The sequence below is a fragment of the Zootoca vivipara genome, chromosome 16 (assembly GCF_965207765.1).
Source record: "Zootoca vivipara chromosome 16, rZooViv2.hap1.1, whole genome shotgun sequence".
NCBI lineage: Eukaryota > Metazoa > Chordata > Lepidosauria > Squamata > Lacertidae > Zootoca > Zootoca vivipara.
The window spans coordinates 11,211,502-11,225,851 of record NC_142599.1 but is presented as its reverse complement, the minus strand read 5'-3'; the positions used below and the strand labels follow the sequence as shown (position 1 = coordinate 11,225,851).

The 14,350-nt window shown below is 45.2% G+C and overlaps 1 protein-coding gene across 15 annotated transcripts in view; it reads right to left on the bottom strand.

The window, feature by feature from the left end:
• The window catches only part of GOLGA3 (golgin A3), a 52,054-nt gene extending 40,561 nt beyond the window's left edge, over positions 1-11,493 (bottom strand). For 2 of the 15 annotated variants that reach the window (XM_088659454.1, XM_088659455.1), the window contains exons 1-5: positions 11,113-11,312; positions 9,222-9,358; positions 4,627-4,973; positions 3,404-3,553; positions 694-806 (exon numbers count right to left, since the gene is read on the bottom strand). In XM_088659454.1, the coding sequence (XP_088515580.1) occupies positions 694-806; positions 3,404-3,553; positions 4,627-4,747 (384 nt within the window). In that variant the 5' untranslated portion in view covers positions 4,748-4,973; positions 9,222-9,358; positions 11,113-11,312. Of the gene's footprint in view, positions 1-693; positions 807-3,280; positions 3,554-4,626; positions 4,974-9,186; positions 9,359-11,112 lie in introns of those variants that run through there. The other 13 variants (XM_035099314.3, XM_035099319.3, XM_035099321.3 and 10 more) reach the window with 10 other exon arrangements.
• Positions 11,494-14,350: the final 2,857 nt, after the last annotated feature.

The window sequence follows — 14,350 nt, the reverse complement described above, 5'->3', positions numbered from 1 at the left end:
GTTGTGCTTCACTGAGCTGAGCCAAGCCATGGCATGACTTAGTGTGTTGTCTGAACGACATGCTACACCAAATGATGGCTTGGTTGAGTGCAGCAGACGAACACACAAGGAGACCACCCATTCAGCTGTGGTTTGGCTTAGTGTTAAGTGGGAAACAGCTCATTGATTTGAGCCAAATACTGTTGTTTTCCTTACAGGTAGGTAGCCGTGTTGGTCTGAGTCGAAACAAAATAAATAAATTCCTTCAGTAGCACCTTAAAGACCAACTGCTCATACCAAAATAAAAACTTAGTTGGTCTTTAAGGTGCTACTGAAGGAATTTTTTTATGTTGTTTTCCGTTATCTGTGATTGTATGGAACAGAAATAGGGAGTCTGTGGCCCTTGAGATGTTGCTGGACTGCAACTCCCATCAGCCCCAGCCAGCATGGCAAACGATCAACAATGGCAGGGGTTGGGAGTCCAGCAACTGGTTCCCTATTGGCACACCAGAGTGGAAGTCAAAGAAGCATCAGCCTCAATGGCAAATTGTCCGCTAGCTTTAAATATAGATGGGAGGGGAAAGTAACCTTCTAGGGCATGCACACTGTATATGCTCAGAGAATAAAGAGGGCGAATCCAAGGAGCAGTTTACAGGATTTCCCCAAGTCATTAGAATTCATAAACACCAGAGAAAACACTTGTTAGGTTCTTACTCTCTCCTGATGCCTTTTTACACGGTACTGTTTGAGCTGTTCTTCAAGGCGCCTTCTTGCCTGAAGTCTGATTTGTTCTTCCTTCTCTAAAGGGAGAGAAGAATCGGCTGAACCTACAGGAGGAAAGACAGGTTTTATGTATTTAGGGTGTGTGTGTGTGTGTGTGACTAGGCTGGATAGAAATGTATGTTGCTTAGCATAAATTAGGGAGAAGGTAAAAACAGCAAGAGAGGCAGAAAAGTGACAGTTCTTTCATTTCAATTACTAGACTGAATGGTTGCATGCTTTTTGGGGGGGAAATGAAGCTAATTTAGTGAGCAGCCAATGAGGCTTCTATCTACCAAGGCTTAACAGTAACCATTCTGTACCCTGCCCAGAATGGGACCCAGTACCTCAAACGCACCAAGAGACAAATAAATTTTGGGATGCACTGTGAGATTGTTAACAATTGGTCATGGAGAAGATGCAGCTCAAGGGAACAAGGACATCAGTTCCAGCTCTTGGGTTTGACTAGTCAGCAAGTCCCACCTCAGTGTATAATTTGGTTACATTTGAAGATTCCGCTTGCTTTAAATTGGACGTAAAGCAAAGCAAATAAGGATGCAAAGCAAATTCAGAATCCTCCATTTTTGCATCCCCACAAGAGTCAGGTCAGTAGAGTCTCCTCTTACAAATGAGGAACTGAGGCACTGTGACAACCTCAGGTCACTGTGAGCTGAGCAGAGGCTTGGATCCAGATCCCCAGGCTTTTCCTCCAACTGGCTATCCACTGAAATGCATCATCTCCCGATATAAGTTGTTCATAAAAAGCTGGCTTCAGTCCCACTTATATGTGAATTGTGTGGAAGGACTGAGCTGGGCAACACCAAACCTATTTCCATAACTCAAGGGCTAACCAACATGGTGGACCTCCAGATGTTGCTGGATTCCAACTCCCATCAGCCCCAGCCATTGTGGCCAACAGTCAGGATGATGATGGGTGTTGGGAGTCCTGGGGGCGTGGCATTATGTTGACTACCCCTATCTCACAACTTACTACAATATTCATGCAGATAAGCAAAGCATGCGGTTTTAGCCAGGTGAACGTGCAGCTGAAAAAGTGCCCCAAACCCCAACACCTTGTGTAAGCATTGATATTAAGAGTGCACAGTTTAGAATCCACAGCTCTTTCAAGCAACTTATTCACAGCTCCCTCCAGATTAAGAATACTGCCTATTGCAGAACTCTTAATTGCCATACTTTTATTGGCACGAGGGAAGGGGTGGGCAGCCACGGGACAAGTTGACTGAACTGTGGTCTCACGGTTAGATTTGAAAACGGATTATTACAATCACTCTCAGTGGTGACTTCCCACTTGTAGAAAGCTCTCCACAAGGAAGGTTTGTCTGGCCTTACCAAACGTTTTCCCCCCAAGTATTTTAATTATTTGCTTTTCTTCCCTGCCAATTGATATTTTTTAAAATGCTGCTTGTTTCATATTTGTTTCATTACATTAACTTTTAATATTATGGACCATTTTTAAAGGTGAGCTATAAATGCCCCACAGATAAATAACTAGCTAAACCTCAAGTGTTTGGGGCTTTTATCTAAACAGGTGATGTTGTGCATGGTACAGGCTTGTAAGTAAGTGCAACAAACAGTTATCAGCCTGCAAAAACATGTGTGTGTGTGTGTGTGTGTGTGTGTGTGTGGGTGTGTGTGGGTGTGTGTGTGTGTGTACTGGTCTGCTAACAGCTAGTAGTCTGTATTCTCATGCTGGCCAAGGAGAAGATTCTAGAAGAAAAATATAGCTTTCTACCAAGTAGGCTAGAGACAGGGCAATTTATCTTGCCTCTAAGGTAAAGGGTAAAGGGACCCCTGACCATTAGGTCCAGTCGTGACCGACTCTGGGGTTGCGCGCTCATCTCGCATTATTGGCCGAGGGAGCCGGCGTATAGCTTCCAGGTCATGTGGCCAGCATGACAAAGCCGCTTCTGGAAAACCAGAGCAGCACATGGAAACGCCGTTTACCTTCCCGCTGTAGCGGTTCCTACTTGCACTTTGATGTGCTTTCGAACTGCTAGGTTGGCAGGAGCTGGGACCAAGCAACGGGAGCTCACCCCGTCACAGGGATTCAAACTGCCGACCTTCTGATCAGCAAGCCCTAGGCTCAGTGGTTTAACCACAGCGCCACCTGGGTCCCACATCCAGCACTTTTATTCACCTACATGGAATTCCTGGTCACCTATGGCACCTGTTAAAATACAAGGCTGGCTTTATACAATATAATTATTATGAATTTGCACGTCTAACTGGAATGCAAAAAGAAAAAAAAGGAAAGCAATAAGGGTCCTTTATTTTAAACAGTGTTGTAATGCCAACATTTATTCAGTCCAACAATGTTAAGTAAAGTAAGTGTGTTAAATACAGAGTCACAAGCATCAATTGCCACAGAGCACAATTACAGTATCAGATCAAGCTTTTTTGAAGTGATATTTGGAGACAGAGTCTGCAGAGGCCGGGAGAGTAATGGAAAGTGGGGGAGGGAGCTTTTTTTTTCTTGGAGCAAGAGAAAAAACAGGGGGCTCCGCCATAAACAGATGCTTACACAATTTGGTTTCTTGCATGTGAAGGCTTAGTTTGAGGGACTGCAACGCTTCCTTCCTAAGCACTATGCCCTCAGCACTAGCTCCCTGAGGCGACTTTAGGTTGTCATGGAAACCGGGCACACCTGGAGCTGGTACTTCCCCACGTGGGCTGCCGTTGGGGTCAGAAGAGACAGGATAGCGAGATGCTGGTCCATTCACACATGGCACCTCGCTGCTGTTTGGAACCGGGCATTCCCCTTCAGCTGGCACTTTGCTGCCATTTACACTAGTCACTGGAAAAGAGTAGAATATTGGGTTGCACTAGGTTAATATCCCTCACAAACTTAGGGGTGGAAGTCTGTTTCCCCTTCCTATAAAGAGAGGATATCCTAGGTCTTTAAAGCATCCCCGCTAATAGAAATGCCTTGGGCAAAGGCCCACCTGGTTTGGCTAGCCTGGGACCTTTGGCTGCTCAGAAGAAGGGCACTGGGAACACAGGAAGCTGCATTATACGAAATCTGTCAAGGGCATTATCTACCCTGACTGGCTGCAGCTCTCTGGGTCCTCAAGCAGAGCTCTGTCAAATTGCCTGCTCCTGACCCTTCAGCCAGATGTGCTAGGGAAAGGATGGGGGGAACTCAGGCACAGGGGCCTAACGCAGATGGCAATTTGGTCTTATCCAGCAGGGCTCACCTTATTTGATTTTATTGGGTTATTTAATTTCTATACCACTTAATACATTAAAAATATGTCTAAGTGATGTACAAAAAACCAAAGCAACAACGGACAACTTAAACAAAATATTACAAAAATACACAGCTACCCCAAAAAAGTGCATTAAAAATTAAATATATGTTTATTTTCCTTCTGACACACCGTCACCCTCAGCCTCCGGGTTCTTAGCCAGGGTCTAAACCAACTCTCAGCTCACCAACCACAGCAGTGGTTCTCAAACTTTTTTCTCTGTGCCACCCTTTCAGAATGAAAATTTGCTCGCACCGCACCAAATTCATCACTTGACGCTCTTGCTCTCATTTTGAATATAAAAAACAGGTACTATACTATACTACACTGAAACATTTGAATGTTTCTTTGATGGTCCTTTAATCTTCCTGCCACCCTTGTCATCCTCTCCTGCCACACCAGCGTGGCACGCCATGCCGTTTGGGAACCACTGCACTAAAATCTCAAAACGAGGAGAGATCCTGGAAACAGTGGACTTCACCCGTGTCTCTCGGCAGGCCCAAAGAGGGATGGCACTTCCTCAGGTTGTCCACTGCCCGCCTTATGTCCTTAGCCTGACTGCGCTACCTTCGGAAACACATTCCTCGCAGCAACACAAATCTGATCTGCAGAAACGGCTTACCATGAAGGCCATCTCCTTCTGCTGGCCGCTCCAATTTGGCCTCCATCTCCACAGGCTGCTCAGAGCTGTAGGGGCCCCCGTTGCTGGCTTGCTTCTCCAGCAGGATCACCGAAGAGTCCATAGCAGATGCTATTAAGATGCAGGGGAAATATTTCCCCAGCTGAACAAAACTTTTCAAGAGAACTGCCGAGTCCTGGTTCTATCCATCAGAAGAGCTGCCAGCAAGGAGACTATGCAAGAGGACACAATACCAAGCTTCTCATCTGTAGTTTTACAGCAGGCAACTCAATTCAGTCCAAGTCCGGTCAGCAGGCAGCTCTGGATTTCCAGGACAGCATTACAGTAGCCTGCAAATGGGGGGGGGGAGCAATTACTAAGTTGCATCACACTCTCGAGACAAAAAGGCATTTTAATTTTTGTACACACACAAAACAAACACCATTCTGTTATGTTGGAGCAATCACATGCACTACTTAAACCAATAGCCAACTGGTTTTCTTTACAGTATTTGGACCTCATATAGGGAAAATGGCACCATCCATACATAATAATAATAATAATAATAATAATAGTAAATTTTTATTTACGGTATACCTCACCCTCCCCAGTCGAAACTGGGCTCAGGGCGGCTAACACCAGTAAAATTACAATAAGACATAAAGAAAGAAAATTAGTTAAAATACAGGTTAAAATACAATTTACATTTAAATTTTTAAATGCTCATTTTTTAAAAGGCCCAGGTCAAAAACCATAAGGGAGGAAAACTTAGGGATCAGACTGAGTCCAGGCAGCTCTGGATTTCCAGGAGAGCATTACAGTACACAATTGGTTCCGGAAGTCTGTACTTAACCTGAAGTGAACTTTCCCATTGAAAGTAATGGAAAGTGGATTAATCCGTTCCAGATGGGTCCGCGGAGTACTCAACCTGAAGCGTACTTAACCTGAAGTATGAGTGTAATTGGTTCCGGAAGTCCATACTTAACCTGAAGCATACTTAACCTGAAGCTAACTTTCCCATTGAAAGTAATGGAAAGTGGATTAATCCATTCCAGACGGGTCCGCGGAGTACTTAAACTGAAAGTACTCAAACCAAAGCGTACTTAAACCGAGGTATGACTGTAAATGGGATTCACTGCCACAAGTTATGTAGGTGGCCACCAAGATGCCTACAGGAAGCCCACTAGCAGAAACTAAGCTCAGCAGCACCTCTCCCCAGTGGTGATCCCATTAACTGATATTTAGAGTCATCCTGAAGATGCCGACCGAAGCAGAGCTTGGGCTTAGCCTTCATGAATTTGTCTACTCTTTTAAAGCCATCCGAGTTAGTGGCCATCAACTTGTGGGTGTAAATTCACTCCTATGGAGAAAAAGTAAAAAAGCACTGCACTTAAAGGGGAAATCTGCCCTCTCTTCTGAATTCTGCGTGGCTGGTCCATCATAGACAAAGATCCTATGGCCGACTATTTGTTCATCTGTTTATTTCGTATATATATACTGATTTTCCATTTCCAAAAATCTCAAAGTGCTGCACAATCCAAACTAAAAATAAGCAAACAACCCAGATAATCATAGAACATAGTTGCAACAACTACAGCAGCCAGAATCAACAATAACAACAAAACACCCTCCTTGAACTTGACTGGGTGGCTAATTGGCAGTACAGGTGTTGTACGAGTGCAGCAGATGCCCCACTGAGCTACCTAGCTGCAGCTTCTGAGCCAATGTCAAGGGTAGCTCTTCACAGAGCACATTACAGGAATCCAGTTGTGAGGTTACCCTCAAGGTTCCTAAGTATGAGTCACAGCAGCTTAGACTATCCCAGCCCAAGAATGGTATTAATGACTGGGTGATCATTATCACAGATCTCTGGCTTCTTTAGAAGCCGTTGCACAACCTCCTCTTTAAGGGTGGCTGGAGTAATAATGCATCCACCACTCGCTTGACCCACCTGCTTAATCTAAATGATGGGGAAGAACTGGAAGGACACACGATACAGCAAATAGCTACAAGCGTTGTGTCCTTTTAAAGTGGAGATGCCAGTGATCAAACTTGGGATGTTCTGCATGCCAAACAGGTGTTGCTACCAGTGAACTACGGTCGCCCAGGAGGAAACAGAACCAGCTCTGATTTTTGTAGGTGTTTATAACCTCTCAGCTTGCGTGGTAATAATAATAATAATAATAAATTTTTATTTATACCCCACCCTCCCCAGTCAAAAACCGGGCTCAGGGCGGCTGACACCAACAGAATTACAATAAAACATAAAAACAATTAATTAAAATACAGATTAAAATACAGTATTAAAATTTAAAGTGCAGCCTCATTTCAAGTAGTCCCTAAATCCAAGCCATGAGGGAGGAAAACACAGGGGTCAGGCTGAGTCTAACCCAAAGGCCAGGCGGAACAGCTCTGTCTTGCAGGCCCTGCGGAAAGATGACAAATCCCGCAGGGCCCTGGTCTCCTGGGAAAGAGTGTTCCACCAGGTTGGGGCCAGTACTGAAAAGGCCCTGGCTCTAGTAGAGGCCAATCTAGCCATCTTATAACTCGGGATCTCCAGAATATTATTGTTTGTGGACCTTAAGGTCCTCCGCGGGGCATACCAGGAGAGGCGGTCCCGTAGGTACGAGGGTCCCAAGTCGCATAGGGCTTTAAAGGTCAAAACCAGCACCTTAAACCTGATCCTGTACTCCACCGGGAGCCAGTGCAGCTGGTAAAGCACTGGATGAATGTGATCCCGCGGCTGGGACCCTGTAAGGAGCCTCGCCGCGGCATTCTGCACCCGCTGGAGTTTCTGGGTCAGCTTTAAGGGCAACCCTGCGTAGAGCGAGTTACAATAGTCAAGCCTGGAGGTGATCGTCGCATGGATCACAGTGGCCAGATCGGGGCGAGAGAGGTAAGGGACCAACTGCTTGATGCGGCGGAGATGGAAAAATGCCACCTTTGCTGTGGATGTAACCTGCGCCTCCATGGAAAGGTAGTATTTGGTTAGCTGCTAGCACAACACTCCCAATACTTAAATAAATATGCTAAAGGGCACTCCCTAGAAATCAAGGTTTGCTTAGCCCACGCATAGCATTCAGAGCATACTAGCATTACGCTATGCAAAGAACAGCTAGAGAAATAAGCAAAATCATTCTAAGTGACCAGGTGGCTTGATATGACCCACTTCCTCACAAACTCAGCTTCCCTGCTCTCTGTTCCTTAGGTGCAATAAGGAAATAATACTTACTTGCCTTACAAGGTTATGGTGAGGTAACATATATGAAGCACTTAAAACTAAACACATACCAATAATGAACAAACAAGGTACAAAAGCAGCCAACATAAGGTGCCTCCAGTAGCTCTTTAAAGCACAACCAGTGTGTCAAATGGGCAGCTACGTAATATAGGACTGCACTAAACAACCAGATTGGAAACGGCAGCACAGAGCTGTATCTGGAGTGTGGATGGTGAAATGAAGATGCAAGAAACAAAGCACCAGACAGGTGCAAGCCCCAAGTAACCCACCCACGCAAGAATTATGAGGTTACTGTGCATGAAACATATATCTGTACACTGACGGCACTAGCTGGATCAGAGCAATGATGAGCCTGCCCCTTGCAATAGGCATAAACTATTTTCATTTGCAATTTGTACTGCCAGTTGCCTTTTATTTTCACCATTCCCCCTGACAGCTAGACTATTTTATCCTTCCGTGCCCAGACAGTTCCACTTACAGGACTAAGCACTTGTTTATTGAAGTCTTGTACATCTGACAGAGCAACCAACACTCATATCATGTTGCAGACGAATGAATTAGGACAAGAGTGGGCTGTGAGGAAGGTTTACTGCCATGCAAGGATGGTCAGATTGAAAAGAGAGGCATGATAGCAAAAGTTGCATTGGAGAGGAAAGAAGAACCACGGAAATCAAATGCAACCTTTAGACCAGCAGATTTTAAGCATCCTACTTTAAATGGAGCCTTTCCTCATCAACTAGTCCTCTAAGGAACCTCTGGGATACCAAAGAACCTGTGGCCCTCCCGCAGTTGTTGGACTACAGTTCCCAGCATCCCTGAACACTGGCCATGCTGGCTGAGGCCAATGGGAACAACAGCTGGCGGATCACATGTTCTCCAGCTCTGTTTTAGGAAGATCAAATTGAATGAGAAGATAGATCATGAGTAGAAGTCATGAGCAGAGCTCATGATAGCTGTATTACACCAAAAATAGCAATCCCTGTTGAAAATAATAGAACACTATGATGTGGCTTTGTTGTTTAGATATGGTTTGTGTGATCAAAAACCTTGCATACTCGTACTTTTCATCAAGAATTAAAAGATCACTGTCATTTATAAATATTTTAAGTCTTTGGGACCAAAGCAGTTATTGTTGCCTACAAAGATATAAGGTAAAGGTAAAGGGACCCCTGACCATTAGGTCCAGTCATGACCGACTCTGGGGTTGTGCGCTCATCTCACATTATTGGCCGAGGGAGCCGGCGTATAGCTTCCAGGTCATGTGGCCAGCATGACAAAGCCGCTTCTGGCAAACCAGAGCAGCACATGGAAACGCCGTTTACCTTCCCGCTGTAGCGGTTCCTATTTATCTACTTGCATTTTGACGTGCTTTCGAACTGCTAGGTTGGCAGGAGCTGGGACCAAGCAACGGGAGCTCACCCCGTCACAGGGATTCGAACCGCCGACCTTCTGATCAGCAAGCCCTAGGCTCAGTGGTTTAACCCACCGCACCACCTGGGTATAAAGGTAAAGGTAAAGGTGAGGGTACTGAACAAAACAGAAAAACACAGGCTTTGTATCATTAAACCAGTGGTGTAGGTTTTCAGGAAATGTAGGGTAATTGCCATAGAGTAACTTGCATCAAAATATTTTCTGGTGCTCTAGGGTGATCTAAATTTAGCATTTTACTCAACCACTGACTCCCAATAATTCACTCAGACCCAAGGCTATGGTCTGAACCTCAGCAGGTTTGGATCTGATTATTTTTCCTGGATTGCCCAAGAACCCTGATGAACATTCCCTCAGGGTTTATGAATGAAGAAACTTGAGGCAGAAATGCAATGAAAAACCAACAACATACATTCAGTCCTGATACACTCAGACTTCCAAACACTGAGTTCCTTTCCATCCTAAAAGTTAGTAATTCGTTCCAGCCAGGCGCAGAACTCAGCCAAAATCTTCTCATGGAGCAACCTTGGGCCAGTCGCTCTGTTTCAACCTCTCAGGGTTGCAGTACATAATAAAAAAGGGAGGGGCCATGTACAGTGCCCTGAACTCCTATTCAGAAGGCAGGAAAAAATCACATACAGTATAAGGGCATAAATAGATCTCCATTGCTCAAGTCTCCATCCTGTTATTTAGCCACCTGGATGCCTCTCTCCTACCTACCTACACACACACACACACACACACACACACACACACACACACTATTATATTGATTTTGTGCAAAGAACTAAGAAGAACTTCAAAGCACATTATTATTATTATTATTATATTATTATTATTATTTTCATTCCAGGATACATAGCCCTTAGGCTGCAATCCTATGCCTACCTCACTGAATTAAGTAGGGCTTACTTCTGACAAAGGGACCCAGGTGGCGATGTGGGCTAAACCACTGAGCCTAGGGCTTGCTGATCAGAAGGTTGGCGGTTCGAATCCCTGTGACGGGGTGAGCTCCCGTTGCTTGGTCCCAGCTCCTGCCAACCTAGCAGTTCGAAAGCACATCAAAATGCAAGTAGATAAATAGGTACCGCTCCGGCAGGAAGGTAAACGGCTTTTCCATGTGCTGCTCTGGTTTGCCAGAAGCGGCTTTGCCATGTTGGCCACATGACCTGGAAGCTATACGCCGGCTCCCTTGGCCAATAATGCGAGATGAGCGCCGCAACCCCAGAGTCGGACGCGACTGGACCTAATGGTCAGGGGTCCCTTTACCTTTACTTCTGACAAGGCATGCATAGGATTGGGAATCAATATCTTAGATTTTTAAACATATTTATGCCACTGAGCATTCAATTATTTCCTTAAAATGCACGACATCCACAATTGCATCCTCTCCTTCATATATAATACACACACACACACACACACACACACACACACACAAATAAAAATAGGATTGGTCTGCTATTGCCCTGGAATTCCAAAGACAGTGGCAGAGGCCATTCCAAATATTTCCCAAAATACATTAATATGCACTAATACGTTCCCTATCTCACACATACACACACTACATAGAGTTTAGACACACAGAGAAAAACAGAGAGGGTCCCCTCCCTCTCCAGCTCAGCTGATCTCCTCCACCCCCCTCCTCCTCCTCCTCCTCAAAACAAACATCTGCCTCCCACCTCCAGCCACCACTGCCCTCCCCCCCTGGCAGCACCCACCAACCCCAAGACAACAAGCTGCTGTGGAGGGGCGGGGGTCAAGCCAATCCACCCTCCCCCCACCCACCCCGAGCCAGGCCCCATTCCCTCACCACTGACCTGCCCGAGCTTGACTCCAATGTTTTCTCTCCCTCCCTCCTGCCCGAGACGTGGCGCTGCTACAGCATCTCCAGCCAAGCCAAAGCGGCGCGACGTTTTTTTTCGTCCCCCCGGAAACAACCGCCCGGGTTGTTGGGCCGAGAATCGTCGGCGCAGGGCTATGTGTGTTAGTTCCGCCAGCAAAAAGCACCTCCCGGATCCCGCCCCCGTCACAGTGCGCCGAAGCTCGGAGGAAAAGACGGGGGTGGGGATGGGAAGGAGGGGAAGGTGAGGTGTCAAAACAAGGGTGGGGCCGTCCCGTGGGCGGAACCAGGAAAGGGAATCGGTGTTTCCCCACCGCCGCTACGCGCACGGCGGCGGACGCTTTATGTGGTCGGACCTGCCGGGAGGGAAGTTGCTCGGGGTGGTTTTGTGACGTTTGACTTTCTGCCACTCTCCCTGCCATAAACTTTTGTTTTGTTTTGTTTTTTGGCACGGGTGGGGGAATCGCAGAATAGGAGCGGTTCAGTGTTTAGGGAACCAGATGCATAAGAGGACAGGGGTTTTAGTAGTACTATTCCCTTTTCTTTGCAACGGGGTAAATGTGCAGGAGCGCCTGGCCTCCCTACGCATTGTTCATGCATTGCTTTGTGTTGTTGTTTTTAAATATCTTTTATTGATTTTTTCTAAATAATAACTATCCCCCTCCCCATCCAACATTGTGCACTTCCCACCCCATACCCTCCAAACACAGGGTCCTTATAGGATAACATTGTCCCAAAGTGATCAGGTGCAAGTGAGGTGGGTGGGTGCCATTGCGAATGATAATCCGTTGTGTGTGCAATAAAAAAGGATGTCATGTCATAAAGTTATCCTCTTATCCTTTTCCAGCTAATGCCATGTCTTCTTTAGTTTTTCAGAGACTTCCAGTGTCTGTGTTTTCTGTTTCCACTGTGGTAGCTGCAAATGTTCCAGTTTTTAGTATTGGTTCGTTGAGGGTGCTGAGAATTGAAGCTCTGTGAAGGGTGAACTACAGTTCCCATTATTCTTTATGGAGTGAGGAGCCATGGTGTATGCAGATGTGCAATGGGGTTAAGAAATTTCTTCATATGTGTTTGCTTCAGATCAATGCTTAACTGCGAAGGAGACCCCCAAAGAAAAAGGAATGAAGCATGTGAAAGCACATCTGCTTTGTATTGTTACAAAAGTTGGGTGCCTCCCCCTCTCTCTGCCGAGCAGAGGCAAGACTCCATGGGGTTCGCGGCACTCACCAAGGCTCTGTGGTCCTTGGAGAATTGAGACACAGCAGAGACTGTTGTAGCTTTAAGAAATATGTTTTATTCACCTATTTACAACTTCAGTCTGCATGGAGGGAGTCCAGATCTTACAGCATGGTCATTTCAAGAGGGGCTTGTACACCACAGAACCACAGCCCTAGAGTCCAAGGCATCTCTCCCAGCTAGCCTTCAGCCATCCTGCCTAAAGGATCCCAGACCACCTTATTCCTAGCAACAGCTGCTCAAAACTTTATTTTCCTGCCACCTCACACCCAGTTACCCTGGCAACCTTTCAAACTCAGTCCCTGTTCACACTTCAGGGCAGGGGAGGATAGTTCTCTTGCATTGCTAATGACTCTCAGTGGCCCTGTATTGTTCCTTAGTGGCCTAGCTTAGCCAGGTTGTTTTGCCCAGGAATTCCTCTGCAGTTTATATTTCTCCCTTCACACATCAAATAATCAAAATCCTATGATTTATTAATTTCTAGAGTTTAGGGGGGGGGGTTCCCCCAAGCTATCACAGTATGTAGAAGATCCCTGTTGTGGGAGTGGGGGCGTTACTGGTTTGTTTTTGTTCTTATTTAATTATGTATTTTGTGTTCTCATTTTTTATTTTTATGTTTCTGAAATCCTGGAGAGCTGCTGCCAGTCGGTTTACGTAACACTGAGGTAGATGAACCAGCAATCTGGCTTGAGTATAAGGCAGCTTCCTCTTTTCCTATGACTCACGATTTAAAAGCAGTTTTGATTTTATATTTCCTGCTGTAAGAATGGAAATAGTTGAAGTGTGGTGTCCAGGAGCAGGCGGAGGCTACAAGCCCCACCCCTATTTTCAAGAGGACCTTTCTTCAAGTCAGAAGACTGCTTCAAGCCAGAGATGTATTGCGGAGCAAAAACAAAACTAACCCCAAATGGAAGCCTAAAACAACTCACAAGTTTGGGCATAACAAAAGCAAATACAATCATTTTGCTTCAATTCAAAGTTTACAACTCCTGTAGACTTACTAGTTTACATGTTCCTACTTTCCTTTATGTTGGCTGGGCAACACGGAACAGAAAAAGAAAAAGGAAAGGTGAACCCCAAAGTGCTGAACACTGGTTTTCTTTGAAAAACACTTTAGCAAATGTGTTGTGGTGCCTGACCCATTTTGAGTAGCTGCTGTCCATCAAAGGCAATACAATGTCAACAAATGCCAGCTCCCTCTGCCTGAAAGCAAAGATGAGCGCCGCACCCCACAGTTGAATTCAACTGGACCCCCGTCCAAGGGTCCTTTATCTTTACCTTTTACCATCAGAATCAATATTGTCTTATTTTCAGAATCTTGTTTTGATATGAGCATGTTTATTATTTATTTATTTATTACTGAATTTATATATTGAAAATTAGAGAATACTTTATTCTTGCCTGTGATGAAGAACACTTGCACTTGAAACTCATTATGTTACAATACATTTAGTGGAGTGTTTTTCAAATAAGTCTGTCTTCAGCACCTTGGGCTTGGCTCCTTTTGTTGTTGTTTAGATCAATGCTAAGTTTTGGGTTGTTGGTTTTTATTAAATTGATTCACCCCCATCTCCTCTTTACAGCATGGAGCAACCAAGTGCTTGATTAACAGTTACAAGGACTAAATAAACTGCACCACAGAAACTAGGCAATGTTCACTGGCAGTCATCAAATGAGTCAAGTGGAAAATACCATGTGTATATACCGTACCATGGATGGAATATATGAAAGAGCTAGAATTTATGTTTTAAGATGACCCATGACCTTTTGGTTCTGAAGCAATAAATCCACCGCCTCCCCAAATGGGGTAGTGAAATCGTCATCTTAACAACTAATAATTTGTTGCCTTTTAATTTGCCACTTGAGGCAATCCACCTCACGGCAGAACCAGCCCCGGCTTGTGTTTACAGCCAACTTTCCCTGCACTCTCAAATTCATGCCCCTTGTGCTACAAAATGCGACCAGTAGAGAGCACCATA